Source organism: Dromiciops gliroides, chromosome 3 (assembly GCF_019393635.1).
Source record: "Dromiciops gliroides isolate mDroGli1 chromosome 3, mDroGli1.pri, whole genome shotgun sequence".
Lineage (NCBI taxonomy): Eukaryota > Metazoa > Chordata > Mammalia > Microbiotheria > Microbiotheriidae > Dromiciops > Dromiciops gliroides.
In genome coordinates, this window is record NC_057863.1 from 446,424,792 (window position 1) to 446,446,221 (window position 21,430).

General features: G+C 39.4%; 1 protein-coding gene across 2 annotated transcripts in view; it reads right to left on the reverse strand.

The window, feature by feature from the left end:
* Window positions 1-15,839, reverse strand: part of CERS6 (ceramide synthase 6) — a 317,556-nt gene extending 301,717 nt beyond the window's left edge. Inside the window, exon 1 of one of the 2 annotated variants that reach the window (XM_043995602.1) lies at window positions 15,215-15,839. In XM_043995602.1, the coding sequence (XP_043851537.1) occupies window positions 15,215-15,384 (170 nt within the window). In that variant the 5' untranslated portion in view covers window positions 15,385-15,839. The remainder of the gene's footprint in view (window positions 1-15,214) is intronic. The other variant, XM_043995601.1, reaches the window with a different exon arrangement.
* Window positions 15,840-21,430: the final 5,591 nt, after the last annotated feature.

A 21,430-nucleotide genomic window follows, 5' to 3' on the forward strand; every position in this document is an offset into this window, starting at 1 on the left:
TGTGCCACCTACCTGTCCTTCTTAAATTCTTAACCATCCTTTAAAATAACAATAATAATAGCTAACATATATATAGTGCTTACTATGTCTGGCATTGTGCCAAGTGCTTTACACTTATTATCTCATTTGATTTTCACTACAACCCTGGGAGGCAGGTGCTATTATTATCCCCATTTTACAGATGAAGAAAATATGACAAACAAGCTAAGTGACTCACACAAGATTACAGCTGGTGTTTGTTGCTCAGTGGTTAGAGTGCCAGGTCTAATGTCAGAAAGACCTGAGTTCAAATGTGACCTCAGATACTTAATAGTTGTGTGTCCCTGGGCAAGTCACTTAACCTGTTTGCCTGAGTTTCCTCACCTGTAAAATTAATGGGAGAAGGAAAATGACAAATCACTCCAGTATCTTTACCAAGAAAACCCCAAATGGGGTCACAGAGAGTCAGACAGGACTGAAATGAGTGAACAACAATAAACTTCCTGACTCTAGGCTCAGCACTCTATCCACTGTGTACCTAAGTATATCAACTCAACTACCACCTCCTCTATGAAGCTTTTTATGATTACTCCTCCGTTCCTAATATTATTTTCTCCTTGGACTTCAAAAAGCATCTTATGTAGATTTCCACTGTCAGTCAGTCAATAAACATTCATTAAGCACCTACTATGTGTCAGGCACTGTGCTAAGCACTGGGAATACAAAGAAAGGCAAAAGACAATCCCTATTCTCAAGGAGTTCAAAGTCTACTATGAAAGACAACATGTAAACAATGATATACAAATGAGTAATATACAGGATAAATTGGGAAATAATTAATACAAAGGAAAAGACCTATATTTTTAATGCTCTCTATCATATCAATGAAAATAAATGCTTATAACTTAAACACAAGATAGGATTAAAAGGAAAAAAAGGTAAGAGGCATCATAATTATGTGAAATGTAAACTTCTTTTTTTCTATTTCAATTGAATGAGGAATGGTTAAAATTGTTTTACATGAATGTAATGAAATATTACTACATAAGAAGAAACTATGACTCTGAAGAATACAGAGACTCACAGGAAAACAAACAAAGCGAAGTAAATAGGACCAAGTCAACAATATTCACAACAACTATGGACAATTACTCATGCAAATGTGTAGGGGGTGAAATTTGGCTGAAACACGTCACAAAATAGAGTAGCATGAAACAAGGCTGGAAAGTTAGGTGAAAGACATATTGAGAGGGACTCGTAGTACCAGGCCAAAGAGTTTGCATTTTATCCTATAGGCAATGGCTAGTCATTGAAGTTTCTTGAGCAGGGAAGTGACTTGATCAGATCTGTGCTTTAGGAAGGTAATTTGGCACCCGTGTTATAGAGGAGGTACCATTTGGAGGAGAAGAGACTGAAGGCAGAGATACAAATTTGGTTATTATAGTAGTACAGGTAAGAAGTCCTAACCAGGTCCTAATGAAGGTTGTAGTCACACAAACAGAGAAGACAGATATAAAGGATGTTGTCAAGATATGATCCATAAAACTTAGCAACTGATTGGAGAAAGTACAGGGGGAGGAAGAGGAAAGAGTAAAAGATGATTCTGAGGTTATAAAACTAGACGTTTGGAAGGCTAGAATTGCCCTCAAGAGAAATAAGAGAAAGGTGAGTTCTGTTTTGGGTATGTTGAGTTTGGGATGCCTGTGGGGCATCAAGGAGAAAATATTCAGCAAGCAGTTGTCTGGATCATGTAATAGGTTCAGGAGAAATCAATTCTAAGTATGTAGATTTTGTAGTAATCATTATAAGGATGACACTTGAATTCATGGAAGTTAATGAGATAGATACCCAAGAGAGAGTAGATAGAAAGAGAAGGGGGCCCAAACATATCCCTCAGGAACTTTCATGTTAAAGAGGCTAAAGATGGATAAGGATTCAGCAAGGTAAAAATGAGATAAGTGGTAAGAGGACATAGTCAAATGGGCATAACAGAAGCTTAATAAGAGTTGAAAGAGTTTCTAGATCGACAGTAGCAAAAGCTGCAGAGAAGCCAAGGAAGAAAAGGACTAAGAAAAAAGCCATTAAATTTAGAAATTAAAGGTTCAGGGTAACATTGGGAAAAGTAGCCTCAATTAATTGAAGCCAGACTTCAAAGGGATTGAGAACCAAATGACCAGTGAGGAAGTAGAAACTTCAACTAGAGATGATTCTCTCTGAGTTTGGAAATGAAAGGAAAGAGAGATATAGTATAGGGTTATGTATTATGATGCAAACATTTTTAAAGTATGGGGCAAGCTATTATGGGGAGGGTGTATATATAGGTCAAGGGAAAAAGCCAACTCTTCCTCAGAGACAGGAGTAAAGGACAACATAGCCAAAGATGAAGAGAGATTTTGAGATACATAGTAGGCAATGAAGGGCATTCACAAAAGATGACCTCTTTTTCCGGTGAACTAGAAGATGAGGACATCTGCTGATAAAATGGTAGGATAGATGTGGGAGGTTTGAGAAAAGAAGGATTTTTTTTTAATTGCTGAGTTAGTAGAATAGAGTCAACTAAGTAGAAGCAAAAGATTTACCATGAAACAGTAAAAGTCTAGTTGAAATTCTATAACATGATTTCGTAGTGAACTCTATCAGCAGAGAGAGAGTGGTGACTTCCTTCAAGTTCATTCAGTAGATCAGGAGTGGAAAAGGCAGATGTGAGGCTGAAGAAATACCCCCACCAAGAGCCAGCCCCCTGGCCTGGAAAGTGACTCTTTCTTGAAAGAAGAGCTCTTTCCTAAATCTCACTTTACTACAACAAAGCTCAAGGTGACTGGTTCTAGGCATGATCCCCCTGCTTTTCACCAGACAAGAACAAAGCATGGCCAAAAACAAAAACAAAACCCCACACAAAGACAGAAATAAGTCTGTTGGATGGGAAACTTTTTAGGCTCCTCTTCTCTGTGGGATTTATTTTCTTCCCTAAAGAGGGCCAGTGGTTCAGAGATCATAGCATTTAACTAAAACTATAAATATTTACTCTACAACAGAATCAAATAAATTCTCCAGCCCAAGGATCAAGAATACAAACAGGACCTATTACCTCAACAAGCGTTTCTCCAAAACACACTTTACTGAAAGTTATTTCTCACTGGGGAGGTAAAATTTGGACTGGGGTTCTCCTGGAATTATAAGATCGATAAATCAAAAAAACACAGTCTAGTTCTAATTCACTGTAGTAATTTGTCATAAAAAATAGTATATTTAGTGCAAATTGGCATCACCACCAATTCAAACCCTCTATATTCCTACTTCATCCCAATATAAAGAAGGCATTCATCTCCCATCCTAATTAATCAAGCAAATTGGACTGTGAAGTAAAAATTTAAATATGTAAGAAAGATGATTTATACCTTGGAGTCAATTTATGAGGTAAGATACTCTTGACTGGGTCCAGAAAGAGACTATTTCAGTGGACTGAAAAGATCAATTATGCCCATTAAGCCCATATATAAAAGAGTCCACTGCTGAGCTTGGGATTAGAGGGTGTACCAACACCCAACACAAAAACTTATTTTTCCTACTCCTTATGTTCTCTGAATTACTAAGTACCCCCCCCCCCCGCAATTTCCATTCATTCATAGTCTCCTATTTCTAAAACATAGTTTAGCCATTAAGATTTTTGGAGCTGCTAAATTCAGACCAAACTATTTTATCAAAGGACTGTCAAGTAAACTACTGAGTAGACAATGGCCTGTTGAAAGTTATAATCCTGAAATATTATCAATACTGGTCCTTTAATAAACTGAAAAAATTTTGCAAAGTTCCATCAAACCCCTTGTGTTTTCACAGCCACCTCTTGGATCCCCTAGCTTCTCTTCATGGTGTAGATCAGGAGACCTCTCCTGAGGCAATGCCCAAGCCACGCTGACATTACTTAGAATATGAGACATAGCAAGGAGGCACATGTGGAGAAACAGCTTCAGAAGAACTGGGTTCAAGTCTGACACATTAATGACTGTGACACTAGGCAAGTTATTTAATTTCTCGATGTCCCCAGGCAACTCTTGAAGGCAACAAATTGCAGAACAGATGCTAAATTGAATTGACAAAGGGTTTTCTTTCACCACATAGTTCCCTTCATTTATCAAATCATATAAATGGAAGTCTGGATCAAAATTTTGCTTACCTATTGGCATGCCATTCCCTTCAAAGAGAATATAATTCCTTGAGGGCAGGGTCATTTCATTTTTGTCTTGGTATGCCCAGAATGTTGTCTTTGTTTAGTCATTTTCTTTTCTTTTCTTTTTTGTTTAATCATAACACCATTTGGGGTTTTCTTGACAAAGCTGTTTGAGTCGTTTGCACCATTTCCTTCTCCAGTTCATTTTACACAGCAGGAACTGAGGCAACCAAGGTTAAGTGACTTGCCCAGGATCAGACAGCTAGTAAGTGTCTGGAGCCAGATTTGAACCTATGGAGATGAGTTCCTAATTCTAAGCTCAGTCCTCTATCCACTATACTACCTAGTTCCCCCCCACCACCACATCTCAACATAGTAGATACTTAAATGCATATTGAATGAATGAAGACTAAAGTGTACAAAGAAATCATCTCTAACTAACCCCTCAAAAGAGAAACATAGTACTCTAAGCTCCAGACAAATTGAACTATTCTCTGTCACTTAAATGTGCATTGCATCCTCATTCCTCTAAACCCCTACTCACAATGTAACTGAATTGGTGTCACTGTCTTCAACTGCTAAAGGACCAACTCAGGCTCCTATAGGAGCCTGTCCTGACCTCTTCAAATGTGAGATAGCTAGGTGGCAAAGTGGATGGAGTGATGGGCCTAGAGTCAGGAATACCTTCAGTTCAAATCTGCCCTCCATTACTTACTAGCTGCATGACATTGGGCAAGTCACTAAACTACTGTCGGCCTCATTTTCCTCAACTATACAAGGGGGATAATAAAAGCACCTACCTTGCAGGATAGTTGGGAGGATAAAATGAAATAACATATGTAAAGCCCTTAGCACAGTGCCTGGCACCCGGCAGGAACTATATAAATGCTTGTTCTCTTCCTTCCCACCATGATCATGACCTTCTCTCTCAGACCTCAAATACCACCCTGTTTTATAATTTATGTATGCAATACCATAGCACATTTAGCTTTCTGTATGGGTATCCTCTGCCCCTACTAAACTGGAAGCACCATGAGGGCAGCAGCCAATCTCCTGAGTTCTCGAACAGTGCTCTATATAAAACAAATGCTTAATGGAATCTCTGTTGAACTTATAAAATTATTTTCCTGAAAATGTTATATAGGAAGCCATTTTACACAGTGAGAGAGCACTGAGACAACCATTTCTGGCACTACCCAAGGAGCATCTATAATAGGAATCTGCTAATTCTAATATTTCTGTTGCCCTAGAATAGCATTCAGTGAAATCATTTATAAATGTTTGTTTTAAATTTCTCTAAAACACATAAAAATTAAACTTCTATTGAATATTATCATATTTTTCATTGAGCCAATGATAAAGGGGAGCCAATCTGTTCTTCCTCAGTCTTATTAATCAATGGCAAATGGAGGCTTGTATAGGAAGTACCTGTAGTCTCAGCTCCTCTGAATCCGTCATTAGGAGGATTTTATCCTATCAGCCTGATTAGCTTAAATGGATTGTGTACTGAAATCTTTATGCTTTAATCACCTAGATGCTACAAAAATATGAAATGTGATTTCCTAAAAGGCAAAGTACTATTGCAACACAGCAATTTGCTGTTAGCAATTCACATACCACAATATTCATAAATGGACATTTAAGTATATTTGTTTCAAGTACCTTCCTGAAAAAGGCAACTAAAATGCTAAGTGTGCTATCAAGCAGCATCTATTTTGCTCTTACCTCCTCCCTCTTTTTTTGCTCCTACCTCTCCCACAGTTCTACAGAGTAGTTACTCCTCCCCACCCCCAACTCCAACAGAAGTTTGATTTATCACTTTATTTATCATTTTGTCATGTGATAAAGTGATAGTACCTATCCACTCCCCACGCCAAAAAAAAACCCACTCCAAAATACCAAGGTCTAGAATATTTGTTCACAACATAAAAAAAGTCAGAATTAGAAAAGGAAACCAGTGGTTTTCAGTGAAGTCATGTTTCACTAACTCAGATAGTAACAGAAATAGCAAGGCCTGGCTAGTGGTTAAGCAGTTCTGAAGAAAGATCTGTGAGTCAGGAGTCTAGACTTTTTTTTTCCTTGAGGTCTGCTGATGACTCCCTCTGTAACCTTTTTGTGAAAATAATTACACTAATTGTGCTTTTTTTTTTACTCCTCCTATTCTTTCTTCCCCCAAGCCTTTTATTCTTTCTCTCCCCATCTCACTCCCTAAACATAAAATCACCTACAATCTAATGCATGATCTCCAAAATATCCCATGCATCCTATTTAGAAGCCACGGGACTCACATCTCTGATGAGAAATGACTTGAAATAGAAAGGCTCATACAGAAACAGTACAGACATGTGACTAAAGCAAAAGGACAAACAAAGAGCATTTCCTAAGGGGGTAAACAAAGGCTATGGAAAAAACAAACTACCAAGTGGCAACAAAGAGGCAAAGCACTGGTCAGGATGATGACCAACCATCATCAAATTGACAACAGTTTTATTAATTCAATAAGCATTTTAAGCACCTACTATGTGGGAGGTGTGGTGCTAAACTCTGGGAATACAAATGCAGGCAGAAACATAGTCCCTGCCTTTAAGGAGTTTACTCGATTCTAATGGGAAGACAACATCAAAAGAAACTGAAAAGGCAGGAGAAGAGGAGTGTACCCAGGGCAGAATTAAAATTATTAGTTATTTTACCTCAAAATGCTCTTGTCAGAAAAACAACTTCATCTCTGAAAATACTATCGCGAAAGATTGCTGTAAGAGAAAGATTATCGGGGGAGGGTAGGTTGGACAGAAAGGACAAGTTTCTTTTAAATTGCTTTTCTTCCTCTCATCTCTTCTCTGCCCCCAACAAAATAGATAGCATTATCTCAAATGAGTCAACTGAGCTTCTAGGGGCCTCATCTTACTCATAAGCAAGATGAGAGAAGTAAAATAAATAATCTCCACAGTCCTTTTGATATCTAAAATCCTATTGATTTTTTAATTATTAATAATGTTTATAAGCATTATTATTAATGGTAACTCATATTTATATAGAACTTTACAGTTTAAAGTTCTTTGCACTTTATAAAGAAAAGGTTTATGGAGTCTTATTAGAGGAAAGGGTTAAAGAGGAAGCACAAAAAATCACAGCCTTGGGGGAAGCTAAGTGGCACAGTAGATAGAGCACTGGCCCTGGATTCAGGAGGAACTGAGTTCAAATCTGGACTCAGACACTTGACACTTACTAGCTATGTAACCTTGGGCAAGTCACTCAATCCCAATTGCCTCAAAACAAAAAAAAAAATCACAGCCTTGAGGATAACCTCTGGAACAGCAGGGAAGTATTATGGTTACAGGTAATGGCTTTATCTCCCCAGCCCTGCTACTTATTATTGCAAGTCCTCTGGCAAATCACATGTCTCTGAGCTTATTTGCTACTTTGTAAAATGGAACAAACAACATTTGTACTGCATACCACATAGGCTTGTTGTGGAGAAGAGACAAATTAAGTAATGTATGTTAAGGGCTTTATAAATGTCAGCTGCTGTTTCTACTGTTGCTATTTAAATGTATAAAGGCATCAGGAATATAAGTGGCCAGAAGGGCTAGAAAGAAGATGAATATGATGAAGAAAAAACTGAGAATGTTCAAAGTACCACATTTGTGAAATGATTTGTCATGTTTGTGGAAATTTTGTTGGTTTTGCTGGATGGCAGGGGTGGGGGAAGAGAGACTTTAGATATGCACAACATGTAAATACATTTAAAAATAGTAATTTATTTTTAAAATGCATCACATGAGATTGAGAGTGCGCCAGGTCCTACCAAATGCATAAGGCCATTCCCTGGGATCACAGGATTCTCAATTTAGGGGTATGATAGAACTTAGAGGCCTTCAAATCCAACCACATCATTTTACATTTGAAGACCCTAAGGCTAGTAGGGCAAACATTGGGCAGCTAGATGGCACAGTGGATAGAGTGCTGGGCCTAGAGTCGGGAAGAGTTGAGTTCAAATCCTGCCTCAAACAATAGCTTTGTGACCCTGACCAAGCTGCTTAACCTCAGATCGTATCACAAAGAGTTAGGCCTGACTGAAATGACAGAACAATAATAAATAAAAACTCTTAACAACTCCAATATTAAAGTCTCCTGACAACCTGGAAGCCTAGAAGAGATTGCCACTCACCCCCTATGACTCACCAGGGAAGAGCTAACGGTGCTCCTGGCATATTTTTGATGACTCCACAAGTAATATATTAAAGCAATTCCAGGTATCATTTCACTATTCATTATGATTAAGGATGTACATCATTTCTAAAACAGTCTCTCATCTGGAAGAGATTTAGATAATTTCTTTTTTAACCATTTTATTGTTCAGTTGTTTCCATTACGTCTGACTCTTTGTGACTCCATTTGGAGTTTTCTTGGCAGAGACACTGGAGTGGTTTGCCATTTCCTTCTCCAGGTCATCTTACAGATTAGGAAACTGAGGCAAGCAGGATTAAGTGACTTGTCCAGGGTCACACAGATAGTGTTTGAAGTCAAATTTGAAGTCGTCTTCCTGACTCTACCCTAGCTGCCTTTTATAGCCATATCTTTGATTGTTGTCCAATCTACTGCTGAAGATAATATTCATTCAGACAGATGACATGCAATTCATCCAATTAGCTATCTTAATACAAACTAGCTAACAACCCTCCATGAATCAAAGGACAACCTGTTATTTTGCTGATTTTTAAAAAATAAATGTTGGTTATAATTTAAATAAATAGAACACATGCTCTGCTCTTAGGCTGCTTTTCAACAAAACAACCATCAACATCTGCTTCTTCTAAACCTGTCAGAAACTCAGTGATGTTTGGGTTTTGTTTTGGGGCCACAATCCCCTTCTGACCACTAATACTAGCCCATGACAAGTAGGCATGTTTCCATATCTTTAATCTTTATCATGCCTTCATTTAATGAGCTAATCATGCACATTTAGCAAGTCTAATCTTCAGTCCAGAGTATTACTAAATAAGAAAATATTTCATGCATATCGTACTGAAGTCCTGTTTTTTTAAATAAAATGCGACCATACTTCCTCACTCCCCCCTTTTTAAATCAGTAATAAGTAATCAATTAACAGCTCACAGGGGACACAGCAAAGGACAAAGCTTTCAAAAGAAACATGTCTGTGGTAGGGGAGGGTCCCAGGAAGCATTGGGGCATAAAGGCAGTAAGTAAATCCAGAAGGAGCCCTTCTGACTCCAGTAAGGGATCAGCCTGAATGGAGATTACTCTCTTCCTGTATTTGATGCTTCAGAATCATTTATTCTAGAGGGATCAGGGACTTAGTAAGATGTTAAAAGGTAGACATTTCCCTCTTAATTGAATAAGGTGGGAAAGAAAGTCCTAACTTTGAATGACCATATATAGTATGGGGGATCTGCTAGTCAAACTGATGTGAACTCATCATTGCAACCTAGAGTAACCTAGAAAGGGTCATGTACTAGGAAGGAGGTAGAGGACAGTGAGGGTTGTTCAGATGGGTCAACTAGTTTTTTAGTCATATATGACTCTTCATGACCCTATTTGGGGGTTTCTTGGCAGAAATACTGAAGTGGCTTGCCATTTCCTTCTCTAGTTCATTTAACAGATGAAGAACTGAGGCAAGGAAGGTTAAGTGACTTGACTAGGGTCACCCAACAAGTAAGTATCTGAGGCCAGATTTGAATTCAGGTAGATGAGTCTTCCTGATTTCAGGCTGGGTATTCTATCAACTGAGCTACCTAGCTAGAGCTAGGAATCTCTAAGATTCTTTCCATTTCTAACTTTCTAAATGTGCTCCTTGATCAACAGATATCCTGTTACTTAAAGTAGGACAGCTAAAGGCTACGGAGGTAGGAGGTGTAAAGAAATTAGGGAGAAACGGCTATAAAATAGAAAAAAGCTCTTATTTGTTGACTCTTCAGAAATACTGTAGCTTTTCCCTAGCTTGCTAAGGGCATACTAAACTGATTTCTTTTACCTAAAACAAAGTAACATAAAGATACAGCTGAAAAACAAAAGTAACAAAATCATAGGCCAACATGTTCCTGCTGTAAATCCCTACAATCAAATAAATGGCTCTCATTATGAGCAACAATTTTAGGCATTTAACCTGAGTTTCATAAAGTAATAAGTAGTAACTTTTTTGAGAAAAGAGAAATCTCAATGTTTGAAATACACAGGGCCAATGGAATCTAACCTATTCGTAGGAATTAGGAAACTGTTTCTTAAATCAAGAATGTAAAAAGGCAGAGGGAATCTGTGACTTACCCTAAATCACAGTTAATTAGTGACAGAGTTTAACCCAGAATCCGGGTTCTCTGACCTCTAATCCAATAAATGCTCTTTCCATGCTGCCTCCTCACCCCTAAATTCATGCAGGTAAAAAAAAATACCTGTTTGGGTATATACTTTCTACTCCCTATAATTCAAGGAATTGCCCTTTCCAAGAAATAATTTTGCAGTTCTTGAATTCACAATTGTGTATATTTAGACTTCATAATACAATAGAAATGAGAGGTATAGTACAGGTTTCTTAACCTTTTTTGTGTCATGAACCACTTTCGCACTCCGGCAAAGCCTATGGATTCCTTCTCAAAATGTTTTTAAATTCATAAAATAAAATACAATAGGATTGTAAAGGAAATCAATTATATTGATATATAGTCATCCCCCTTATCCAAAAGAAAAAAAATTAAGCCTAGGTCATAGACTCCAGCTTAAGATCCTTTGGTGTAGTGGATAGAGAGCTGGCCTTAGAAGACCTGAGTTAAAATCCCACCCCTGACACATACTGGCTATGTATGCCAGGTCAAGTCTCTTTGCCTCTCAGTGCTCTGAGCCCAACTATTTATGAATCAATCAATCAACACTTTTTTTGTAATAAACATTTTTATTTATAATTTTGAGTTCCAATTTTTATCCCTTCTTCCCTCCCTCACTTCCGCCCTCCCTGAGACAGTTAGCAATCAGATATGGGTTATATATGTGTGCAATTATGTAAAACATGACCATATTAGTCATTTTGTACTAGAAAACTTTAATAAAAGAAAAAATGAAAGAAAGTGAAAATAGCCTGCTTCAGTCTGTGTTCAATCAATATCAGTTCTTTCTTCGGAGGTGGATAGTATGTTTCATCAATAGTCCTTTGGGACTGTCTTGGATCATTGTATAATCAGCACTTATTAAGTGCTTTCTGTGTTCCAAGAACTCTTCTTAGCCCTAGGGAAACAAAAAGAGGCAAAAGGCAGGTACCTTGAGGTACCTGCCCTGATGGAGCTTACAATCTAAGAGGGGAGACAATGTACAAGCAAATTTAGACAAAACACGGTATGTATAGTATAAATAAGAAATAATTTTTTAAAGGAAAGCACTCGAATTAAGAGGGGTTGAGGAAGGCTTCCTGTAGAAGGTAGAATGTTTTGGGGGACTTACAGGAAGCCAGGGAGGTCAGTAGTCAGAGTGGAAGAGGTCAGACCTGCATTTTTAGACTACAGCTTCTTTATATCAATGAAATTATGGTTCCAGCCCTTATCCCTTTTCTAATATTGCAAAAAGAGAACATGTCTGTGGTGGTACCAGAGTCAAAGTTTAGGTAGATGTTAAACCTTCACAGATCTCTTTCCCTTGGAATGATGATCTAAAACAACCAGCAGGTTAGTGTTATCTATGGATTCACAAAACTGACAACCACAATCACCACATGTTATTATTATGAAGCCAAACCTATAGTATATTTTTATAAATTCTAATTTTATTCTAAAAAGAGTTTTTAAAAAAACTAGACATTTCAATCTGTCATGCAGACAGTCTGCATTTGCCAAAAATGACTTCTCATCAATTCCTTCATCTATATTGGAAATCAACTGTACCCAGCTAAATCAGAGCTCCATAAAGGTTGTTCCCAAACCACCAAGCATGAGGTTATCTAGGGCTTCAGTTAAAATTCATTGACTGTACATGGTTCCATTTTTAACCAACCCTGCTGTGCATACATATTGTTGCACATATGCTACATAAGACACCATGCCGAGGCCAGATACCTTTACTCTCAATCTTGAAATGGCAGAGACTCAAACATATCAAGGTAGGATTGAACAATGGGGAAATATGTTGCCAGAAAATATTATTGAAATTGTACTTCGTATACTTATATTGCAAAGAGAAGAAAAACAATTTCATGTTTTCCACCTTATCTAGTCTATTTGGGGGACTAATTCATTAGAAAGAACCATGCGATTATTTGTGTTTATGTGTATTTATAAGTATGTTCTGCTTTTAAAACTCAATATGTGAAAATTTGTTATTAAATAATCCAAATTATATGGCAATTATTCATACTGTGAAAAGATTCAGGTCAAATTCCTTTAAGTAGTAACCTCTAATAAGTCCACTTAAAATAGTTTTTAATTGGCAAAAGAAAAGATTCATATACAACTCTATAAAGACATTTATTATATAAAAGTGAATTACAACTATATTAACAGTAACAATTAGATCAGCTCCATTACTTGAACAAAGCAGGCTACTACCGAGGTTAAAGTCATAGGTCTGAGTATGGTAAAGGTGAGCTAGAGGAGGCATTCTCTTCTAGAGTCAAAAATTCCACAAATAATCCCCCCAATCTATTGACTCTACCAGGGGGTGCCCTTCCTCACAAGAAAAAACAGGTGAAGTAGTGTGAAGATGGCTTCAATGGAAACCCATCACCACTACTGGAAAAACACTTAAGTACAAATCCTAACAACAGTTTGTCAGTTATCTTTTTATTTTCATGGACAGTAGAATGCATGAACATCATTATCTTCATAATTGAAGCCATAAATGAGAATTATTTGACTTCTAGGCAGACTGCTTAACATAATACATGTTTTTAAACAGTCTAAAAGAAGTCTAACTGCCTATCTACATATCAATATGATCCAATTTCTGTGACTGATGGATGAAAACAGCTGTCTCCTTTGTAAGTTACACATTAAATCATGAGTTTGTACTTTAAAATAAATAAATAAAATATTCATGAACAGGAAAAATGCATTTATGGTTTTCAACTTTTCCAGATGTCAAAAATGGATCGCATTTAAGGACAAGACTAGTTTCCACCCTGTAAAAAAAAAATGCTACTTTTTTTTTAACTTCAAATAGTGAACAGTCTGGAATCAGTATAGAGAAGAAGCCAAGAACATGCAGATGTCTGCACTCAAGTCATTCTGCTGGCATGCTTTTGTTCTCCAAGAAATAAGAGCACACATCTTTCTACAAATGGAGTAGCTGACTACTCAGATGTGAGAACATTGCTGCTATGACAAGCTTTGCTTATCCAGATAGTCTCTTTTGAAGATTACTAAGGTTGGTATACATTCATCTTCTCAATAAATATCTGCTTTCTGAAGCAATAATCAATAAACTGTAAATACAGCTATGTTTTAACATTTATGTTTCACCACCTATTGGGACCGAGCATGTATATTTCAGTTGTGGGTTGTTTGTTTGTTTGTTTTTAAATAGAGAATATACCAAATAATTCTTGTGGGCATTTCAATTCCTTTATCTGGATAATTGTCTCAGTTCTCATATTACGCATCATTTTGCCCATTGGAAAATACAAACTGCAACCATCACAGCAACAGATTTTTCATGAAATAGGCAACTTTGGAATACAGTAGTCCCCAGCAACAAATAACAGCAAGAACAAATTTTGTCATCCTAAACAATTTTTTTTCAAAGTATCTCCCAGAAAAGCACTACAAAGCTTTCTTTTTTAATATAAAGGGTAGTGGTCAACGAGGATCAAGGAAGAATTCTAATTGCTTCACTACCCTGTGATCTAAGAAATTAAAATCTTTCTCTGTAAGCTTATGTAAGCTCTGTGGACCTCCACTATATTTCACTAATACTAAGAGAGAGAATCACCTGGAAAATCTACCTTAGAAGTAAAAACTAAAAACATGAAGCAGTTTTAAGTTTGGTTTTGATAAATTACAAATAAGAATATACCCAAATTAAAGAACTGTCAATATGAAAATATATTGTTTGCATTTTAGTTCAAAATAATTATGGCTATCAAACTAAACTGTCTGGAAATTCATCATTACCAAGTCAGTTAGTTACTCCTTTTAAGAAGCCTGTCTCAGAAATGGTCTGCAGTGCTGGAGACCTCCAAAATTAGTCACTACCTATCCCACATGAAAATATATTTAACATTCAGGTAGGCTCCTGGAGCGATACATATGACTACTGAGAGGTCAGGTGGGGCCAAAAGGCAAGGAAATACTAAGGAAAATCGGGATGGAGGAAGCAAGTTCATAAAATCAACACCAGGACCAAATGATTGGAAGTGTGTTTCTTTCTCCCTTCCCATCCGTTAGTCCCGCTCTGTTAGAATTAGATGTGTAGTAGGCAAGCATTCCCAATGAAATCCTGCCTCCTAGTGCTACAGTTGAAGCAACATACAGGGTGTCCTGGTTGGGCAGGAGAGGGAACAGTGAGAACCTATCCGAGCTAAGTCCAATACATCCCCATCTGCAGCTTTTCACCTTTTGTTCCCCTCTCCCCAAGGAGAGGAGGTAGCAGTACCAAGAAGATCCAAAGATAACAACCTGCACTTCCGTTAGGAAGCTGAGCCCTTTTTTTTTTTTTGGCATAAAAGAACTGATGAGCAAGTAAGAATCTCTTTTCCCTTATATCGGAACGCAGTTAAATGTACACTCTCTTGCTCTCTACACAAAGGCTCTGGGATGCTGGGGGTCACTGGGTGACAGGGAGCGAGAAAGAGGAAGATGTCTTGTGCTAGAGTCTGGATAAGGAAGACGACAGCTGTACCAGGATGTGTGTGCTAGAAAACGGGTGCCTAGGAGTCTGTGTGTGTGTCTGCGTGTGTGTATGTGTATGTGTGTGTAAGAGAAGGGGAGAAATAGAGGGAGACAGGGGGAAGGAGGCAGAGAGAGGGAGACAGACGTGTGTGTGTGTGTGTGTGTGTGTGTGTGTGTGTGTGTGTGTGTGTGTGTGTGTGTGTGTGTGTAGGGGGAGGGGAAGAAACCGTCCAACCCTTCTTACCTTTCAAAGACTAGCCTGACCATGAAGATGAAGAAGGCCAAGGGGAAGGCGAGATAGAGATCTTCAGCCTGGGGGAAGGTGGCTTCTTCTGTGTTCTTCAGATCTGCCCAGGTGACATTGTGAGGGAGCCAGAACCTCTCGTTCCAGAACCAGGCTAAGATCCCTGCCATCTTGCTTTGTCCAGCCTTGTCCTGCAGATCTTGCTGCAGCGGCCGGGCTCCTCGCAATGTCCTGGAGATAGAGGAGGGCGGGGATGCAGGTCCGTCTGTCCCCTGGAGCCTCCGCAGCCGGACCGCGTCTGCTCTTCAGCTGCCTCTGCCAGAGCAGCTGCTGCTGCTGCTGCTGCTGCTGCTGCTGCTGCTGCTGCTGCTGCTGCTGCTGCTGCTGCTGGCGATGGCTCGGGCAGCTTCTGAGCCCTGGCTCCCCTCTGTCTCTCTCTCTGGCCGCGCTGGGGAAAGGGGCCGCCTCGCCTGTCACATGGCAGCCCGGGCTGCTAGCCCTGATTGGCTCTTCCTGCCGTCAACCAGCCCCACACACGCGGACCCACGGATGCTCCCCCACACCCCTAAGGGAAAGCGCAGTCGCTGAGCTCCGGGGTGCAGTGTACACTGCACGGGATCCCTAAGTCAGGCAGCAGGCCAGCTCCCGCGCGCCACTCCTCCAGCCCCGGGGAACTGAATGTGTTACCTGTGACAGATGCTTAAAAGCTGTTCTGGCCAGTGTGCATGCTCGCACATGCTCAGTGCAAGGACTCCTGCCCTCTTTGGAGTTCCAGAATGAGAACTCTCTACTTTCGCCTCATTAGTGGTGGCCGCCAAAGGGGACTGGCGGGATGCGGAGGGACGCCTGGCTGGTTCGTGGTTAGAAGCGAATCTTGGGCTGGAGATAGGCGCTAAAAAGGAAAAGGGGGGGGGGGGGGAGGGAAAAAGGTGAAGGCTGAAGAAGTTGGTGTGAAAAAGGAAGGGAGGAAGGGGAAGAAAGGAAGGAGAGATCAACGTTCCAGCTTGAAATAAGAAGACAGAGCTGGTATCCTCTGGCCAGAACGGATTTCCTCCGGCCCCCGCATTCCATCCCTAATTTTCTCGCACCACCCCTCACCCAGAGTTCTTGTTCCTTACCCTTGATGTTTTAAGCCCACGTGCTCCGAAAATGCTTTTTTCGAGAATGGTGGTGATGATGACTGCTGATGACAAACAGCAGCATTGTGTACGCACTCTCAGGAACTAGAGAGGTTTCTTGCCTGACTTCAAGTCTGCCTTCAAAAGTTAGAGTATACAGTTCAATGGCCCTTGGACAGGAGATGAGGGGTCAAAATTTAATTCCACAAACAGTAAGTGGGAAGAAAGTCTAGGGTCGAAAGAGCACTGGACTAAGAGTAGGGGAACTTGGGTTCAAATCCCAGTTTTGTTACTGTTACCTTGGGCCACTAGTCTTGGAGTCAAAGAGACCTGGGTTCAAATCCTGCCTCCGACACTTATTAGCTTTGACACCCCGGGCAAGTCACTAAACTTCCTGGTATCTTTTTCTCATCTGCAAAATGAAGGAGTTGGCCTTTCTGGGGATCTCTAAGGTTCTCTTACAACTCTAAATCCATGATGCCCACTGCTTCTCAGTTTCTCTAAACCTCTTTATGAAGCAGCCTGTGTACAAAGACCTCCTCCAAGACACTGGGGAAAATACAAAGGACAAAAAGTCTGTTCTCAAGGAATTTATAAGGCTTTAGTATGGAGCTTCTACTACTTGCCAGGGCTCCATTCTTGGACAAGTCTTTGGATGTCAGTGTCTTCCTCTCTCAAATAACATCATAGATCTAGAGGTGAATGGAAACTCAGGGGCCATTTTGCCCAAAGTTCTGATTTTACATTAAGGAACCTAGAGATCTGGGAAGTTAAGGAACTTGGCCAAAGTCAGGTAGATAGTAACCCTTGGAAATGGGATATGAAACCAGGTCCTATGACTCTAGAGCAGCTAGGTGGCACAGTGGAGGGCATGGAGTCAGGACATCTTCCTGAGTTCAAATATGGCCTTAGATACTTACTTAGCTATATGACCCTGGGCAAGTCACTTAACCCTGCTTGCCTCAGTTCCTCTTCTGTAAAATGAGCTGGAGAAGGAAATGGCAAACCACTCTAGTATCTGTGGTAAGAAATCCCCAAAATGGGTCACAGCAAGTCAGACGTGGCTGAACATTCCTATTGTAATATAGGTTGAGCTAGAAAATTGTTAAGATACCTCGTATGTTTAAATCCATACAAAAAACTGGAATATGTTAGAATGAGATGAAGGTGTAGGAGTTGAACAGACATACATATGAGATACATCTCAAGAGAAATCACTTATAGCTGTGGAGATTTGGGGAATACTTCTTGGAGAAGATGGCTCCTCAGCTGGGTCTTTAATATGGCAAAAATTTTCAACAGGCTGAAATGTAGATTGAGTCCATTTCAGTTTTGGAAGTCCATATATGCAGATTCACAAAGGTAGCGGGGAATAAGATTGAAGAATCATTAGTAGCTTGGTTTACTTGGAGTCCAGTGTACATGAAGGGAAGTTAGTGTTCACACTAATGTTAAGATTGACTTCCTTGGTGCCCAGAGCCTGAAAGCCAGGTATGTTGCATTTCACCCCTTCCCCCTGGATTCCTGATACACTTAAAGGAATTTGGAGGGTGGGATTCTTGAGTTCTGAAAAATGCTCTAGCCCCTACCAATGATGTTCACCATTCAGGGATTGGGCCCCCAGTTCCATTTAACCACTTACAATTGGATTTGCTTTTACAAAGGAATATTTACTTCAAGAAGTATAATCACGAATATACAAATTTATTCCCCTAACATGTGGGACTTAATCCTCCTCCCACCCCTTACTCCATCTCATACTCTGGGAAGGGGAAAGTAATTAGTTTCACAGATGAACTCAGTTCCTATTTAGGACAGTCCCAGTTCCAAGTCCAAAACCCTCTTTGGCTTTGGCACCTAAGCACCCTGGTCTCTTAGGGCTTCCCTTACAAGCAGGTTGCAATATTTCACTTGTAATCTTGCCTTAGTGGCTTGATCTCCCGGGATTTACCTGAGGACAAATGAAACAGAACAGAAACAAATACCCCCCAGGCCACAGGATCCAAAAGGAGAGAAGGGGAAAAAGATATGCTCCCTTTCTTAGTCTAGTTCATGGTGCCTTGCTGAGGGTGATCTCTGATCTTCACTCTTGGATGCAAAAGAAAAGAGTGGGCAGGAATAAGAGAGATATTGTTCCAATCCAGAAGTTGTTTGTTTTTTTTTTAAAGATACAGCCTGTTCCAGTTACACAGCCAGTCAAAGGAAGCTACTGCAACCCATATGGCAGGAGAATGTGAAGACAGGTGCTTCCATGTTAGGAGATCTGGGCATTTCCAAGGTCCCAAGGCCCCATGACATTGATAACTAAATGCCATACCGAAGCAGATGAAAGATCCACTCAGGCTAATACTCTAACCATGGCACTACCATTTTATTCATAAGCATGGAAAGGTGCCTTCTTAAAAGTGTCTTCTACCACCTATTCAATTAAGTAACGTGGCTAAACAAAAGAACTCTCCTGTAATCAGTCTAGGAAAACTTTAGAGCAAAGATGGGATTTTAAGAGCTCTTTAAATTATGAGGTTTGTTGGCCAGTGGAAAAAGAATGTTCTAGAGAAGGTCAGTCCTCAGTCTGATATTTTTGTGGTACCTCAACATTGGTGTTGATGTTAATTCAGAGTCTAGGAAAAATCAAACTACTTTGACTAAGGAGAACTCTGTCCTAGGAATTTCAAATTTGCCAAGGCTAAAGGAACCCTGCTCCCTGCACAGCCCAAGCTGCCATCTCTTTCAATTTCATGCCTCCTAAACCCCATACTCCATTTTCAAGTTCTACAAAGAGACCTCTAACTATTGCCCACTAAACTAAAAGCCAGTCAGTCAGTCAATAAACATTTATTAAGTACATACTTTGTGCCAGGCACTGTGCTAAGCACTGGGAATGCTAAGACAAAAGATAGCCCCTGTCCTTAAAGAGCTTGCAATCTAATGGAGTAGAAAAGACGCTATATACAGGATAAATGGGAAATAATCAACAGAGAGAAGGTACTAGAATTAAGAGGGGCTGGGAAAGGCTTCTTGAAAAAGGTGAGATTTTAGCTGGGACTTGAAGGAAGACAGAGAAGCCAGGAGTTGGAGATTAGTGAGAACAACCCAGGCATGGGGTAAGAGCCAAGGAAAATGCCCCGAATTGGACATAACTGCTACTCTTCAAGAAATACATGTCAGTCAAAAAGTCCACAAGTGACCCCTAAAGTGAGGGAGTCTAGATAATGAATAGGTTAAACAGTCTTCCAGAGAAGGGAGTGAGACCAGTTGTTGTCATCTTCTTAGAATGTTAAAACTAGAGCTATATAGTACAAAGGTATATACTAGGTGCCCCAAGTCTTAACTTTAGTTTTAAGTTTTAATAACATCAGAAGTATAAGTGCTACAAACATTTTTAAAAATCATATGAAAGCTTATTTGTTTACATTTCGTTTACACTTAGTATTGTGAATTTTGAATAATATCTTTATTTTAACAAAGTGAGGCACTATGTCTTTATGCATTATGTGTTTCTAGATGACACTTTTTCTACCTTGGATTGTTAGAGGAGATCCTCCTCCTTGGTCACTTTAGTCACCTGATCTGTCTCCATTAGACTTGTGCCAGTCGTGGCAAAACTGTTATGTGTGCATCGAAACTTCATTCTTTGGATGATGTTAAGGTTAGAATTACACAGGTGATCTTTTGGTCATTAAGTAGGAGCTGAGTCACAGCTGGGGAATATGGGGTGTTCAGGGAGAACTGGCACCTCTGGCATGAGGGCTTGCCAACTCCTTTTCAGGGCTGCTTATCTGCCATTGGTGTCCATAAGTCACCCAGCTCTCATCTGTGACTCCAAGAAAGTGAAGCATGTTCATCAGCCACACCCCAGTAAATTGTCCCAACAGATGGGCTAAACCAAATTGAGAGTAATTGACAGGCCTCAAATCTGTTGGTGAGTTACAGGGTGTTTACTCCCAAGCATGTGAGGACTCCTTGGCTGAATGGGCAAATGAAAAAAATTTGTTCCAACATAACAAAGGCAGCTAAAGCAGATGCTTTGGAGTACAGGGCTTAGAGCTTGGTCAGACACTGAAGATGCCAAGGTCACCCACTACATCCTGGGCATCATCTTGATTTTTTTTCCTACCACTAAATTTCAATGACTCAGGAAGAAAGAGTGAGGCTGATGACTTTGCCCAACCCTGCCTCACTTAAATCCAATTTGGGGGCAAGTCAAGACATTGTCATTGGTCCCTTTTGAAAATGAAGAACAACACAATTAACAGAAGAAATTAAAAACTTAAATAACCCAATCTTAGAAAAAGAAATTGAACAAGCCATCATTTAACTTCCTAAGAAAAACTCCCCAGGACCAGATGGATTCACAAACAAATTCTACTAAACATTTAAAGAACAATTAATCCGAATACAATATAAACTATTTGGAAAAATAGGTGAAGGAGTCCTACCAAATTCTTTATATGACACAAATATGATACTATACCTAAATCAGGAAGAGCCAAAACAGAGAAAGAAAATTACAGGTCAATTTTCCTAATAAATATTAATGCAACATTTTAAATAAAATACTAGCAAAGAGATTCTAGCAATATATCACAAGGATCATATACTATGATGAGGTGAGATTTATACCAGGAATGCAGGGCTCTGGCAGCTAGATGACGAAGTGGATAAAGCACTGGCCCTGGATTCAGGAGGACCTGAGTTCAAATCTGAACTCAGACACTTGACACTCACTAGCTGTGTGACCTTGGGCAAGTCACTTAACCCTTATTGCCCTAATTTTAAAAAACAAACCAGGAATGCAGGGCTGGTCCAGTATTAGAAACACTATCAGCATAATTGACCATATGAATAACAAAACCAACAGAAATCATATGATTATCTCGATAGATGCAGAAAAAGTCTTTGACAAAATACAACACCCATTCCTATTAAAAAACACTAAAGAGCTTAGGAATAAATGGAGCTTACCTCAAAATGATAAGTAATAACTAGAAGCCTTCCCAATACAATCAGGGGTGAAGGAAGGCTCCTCATTATCACCCCTATTATTTAATATTGTACTAGACACATTTACTATAGAAATAAGAGAAGAAAAATAAAT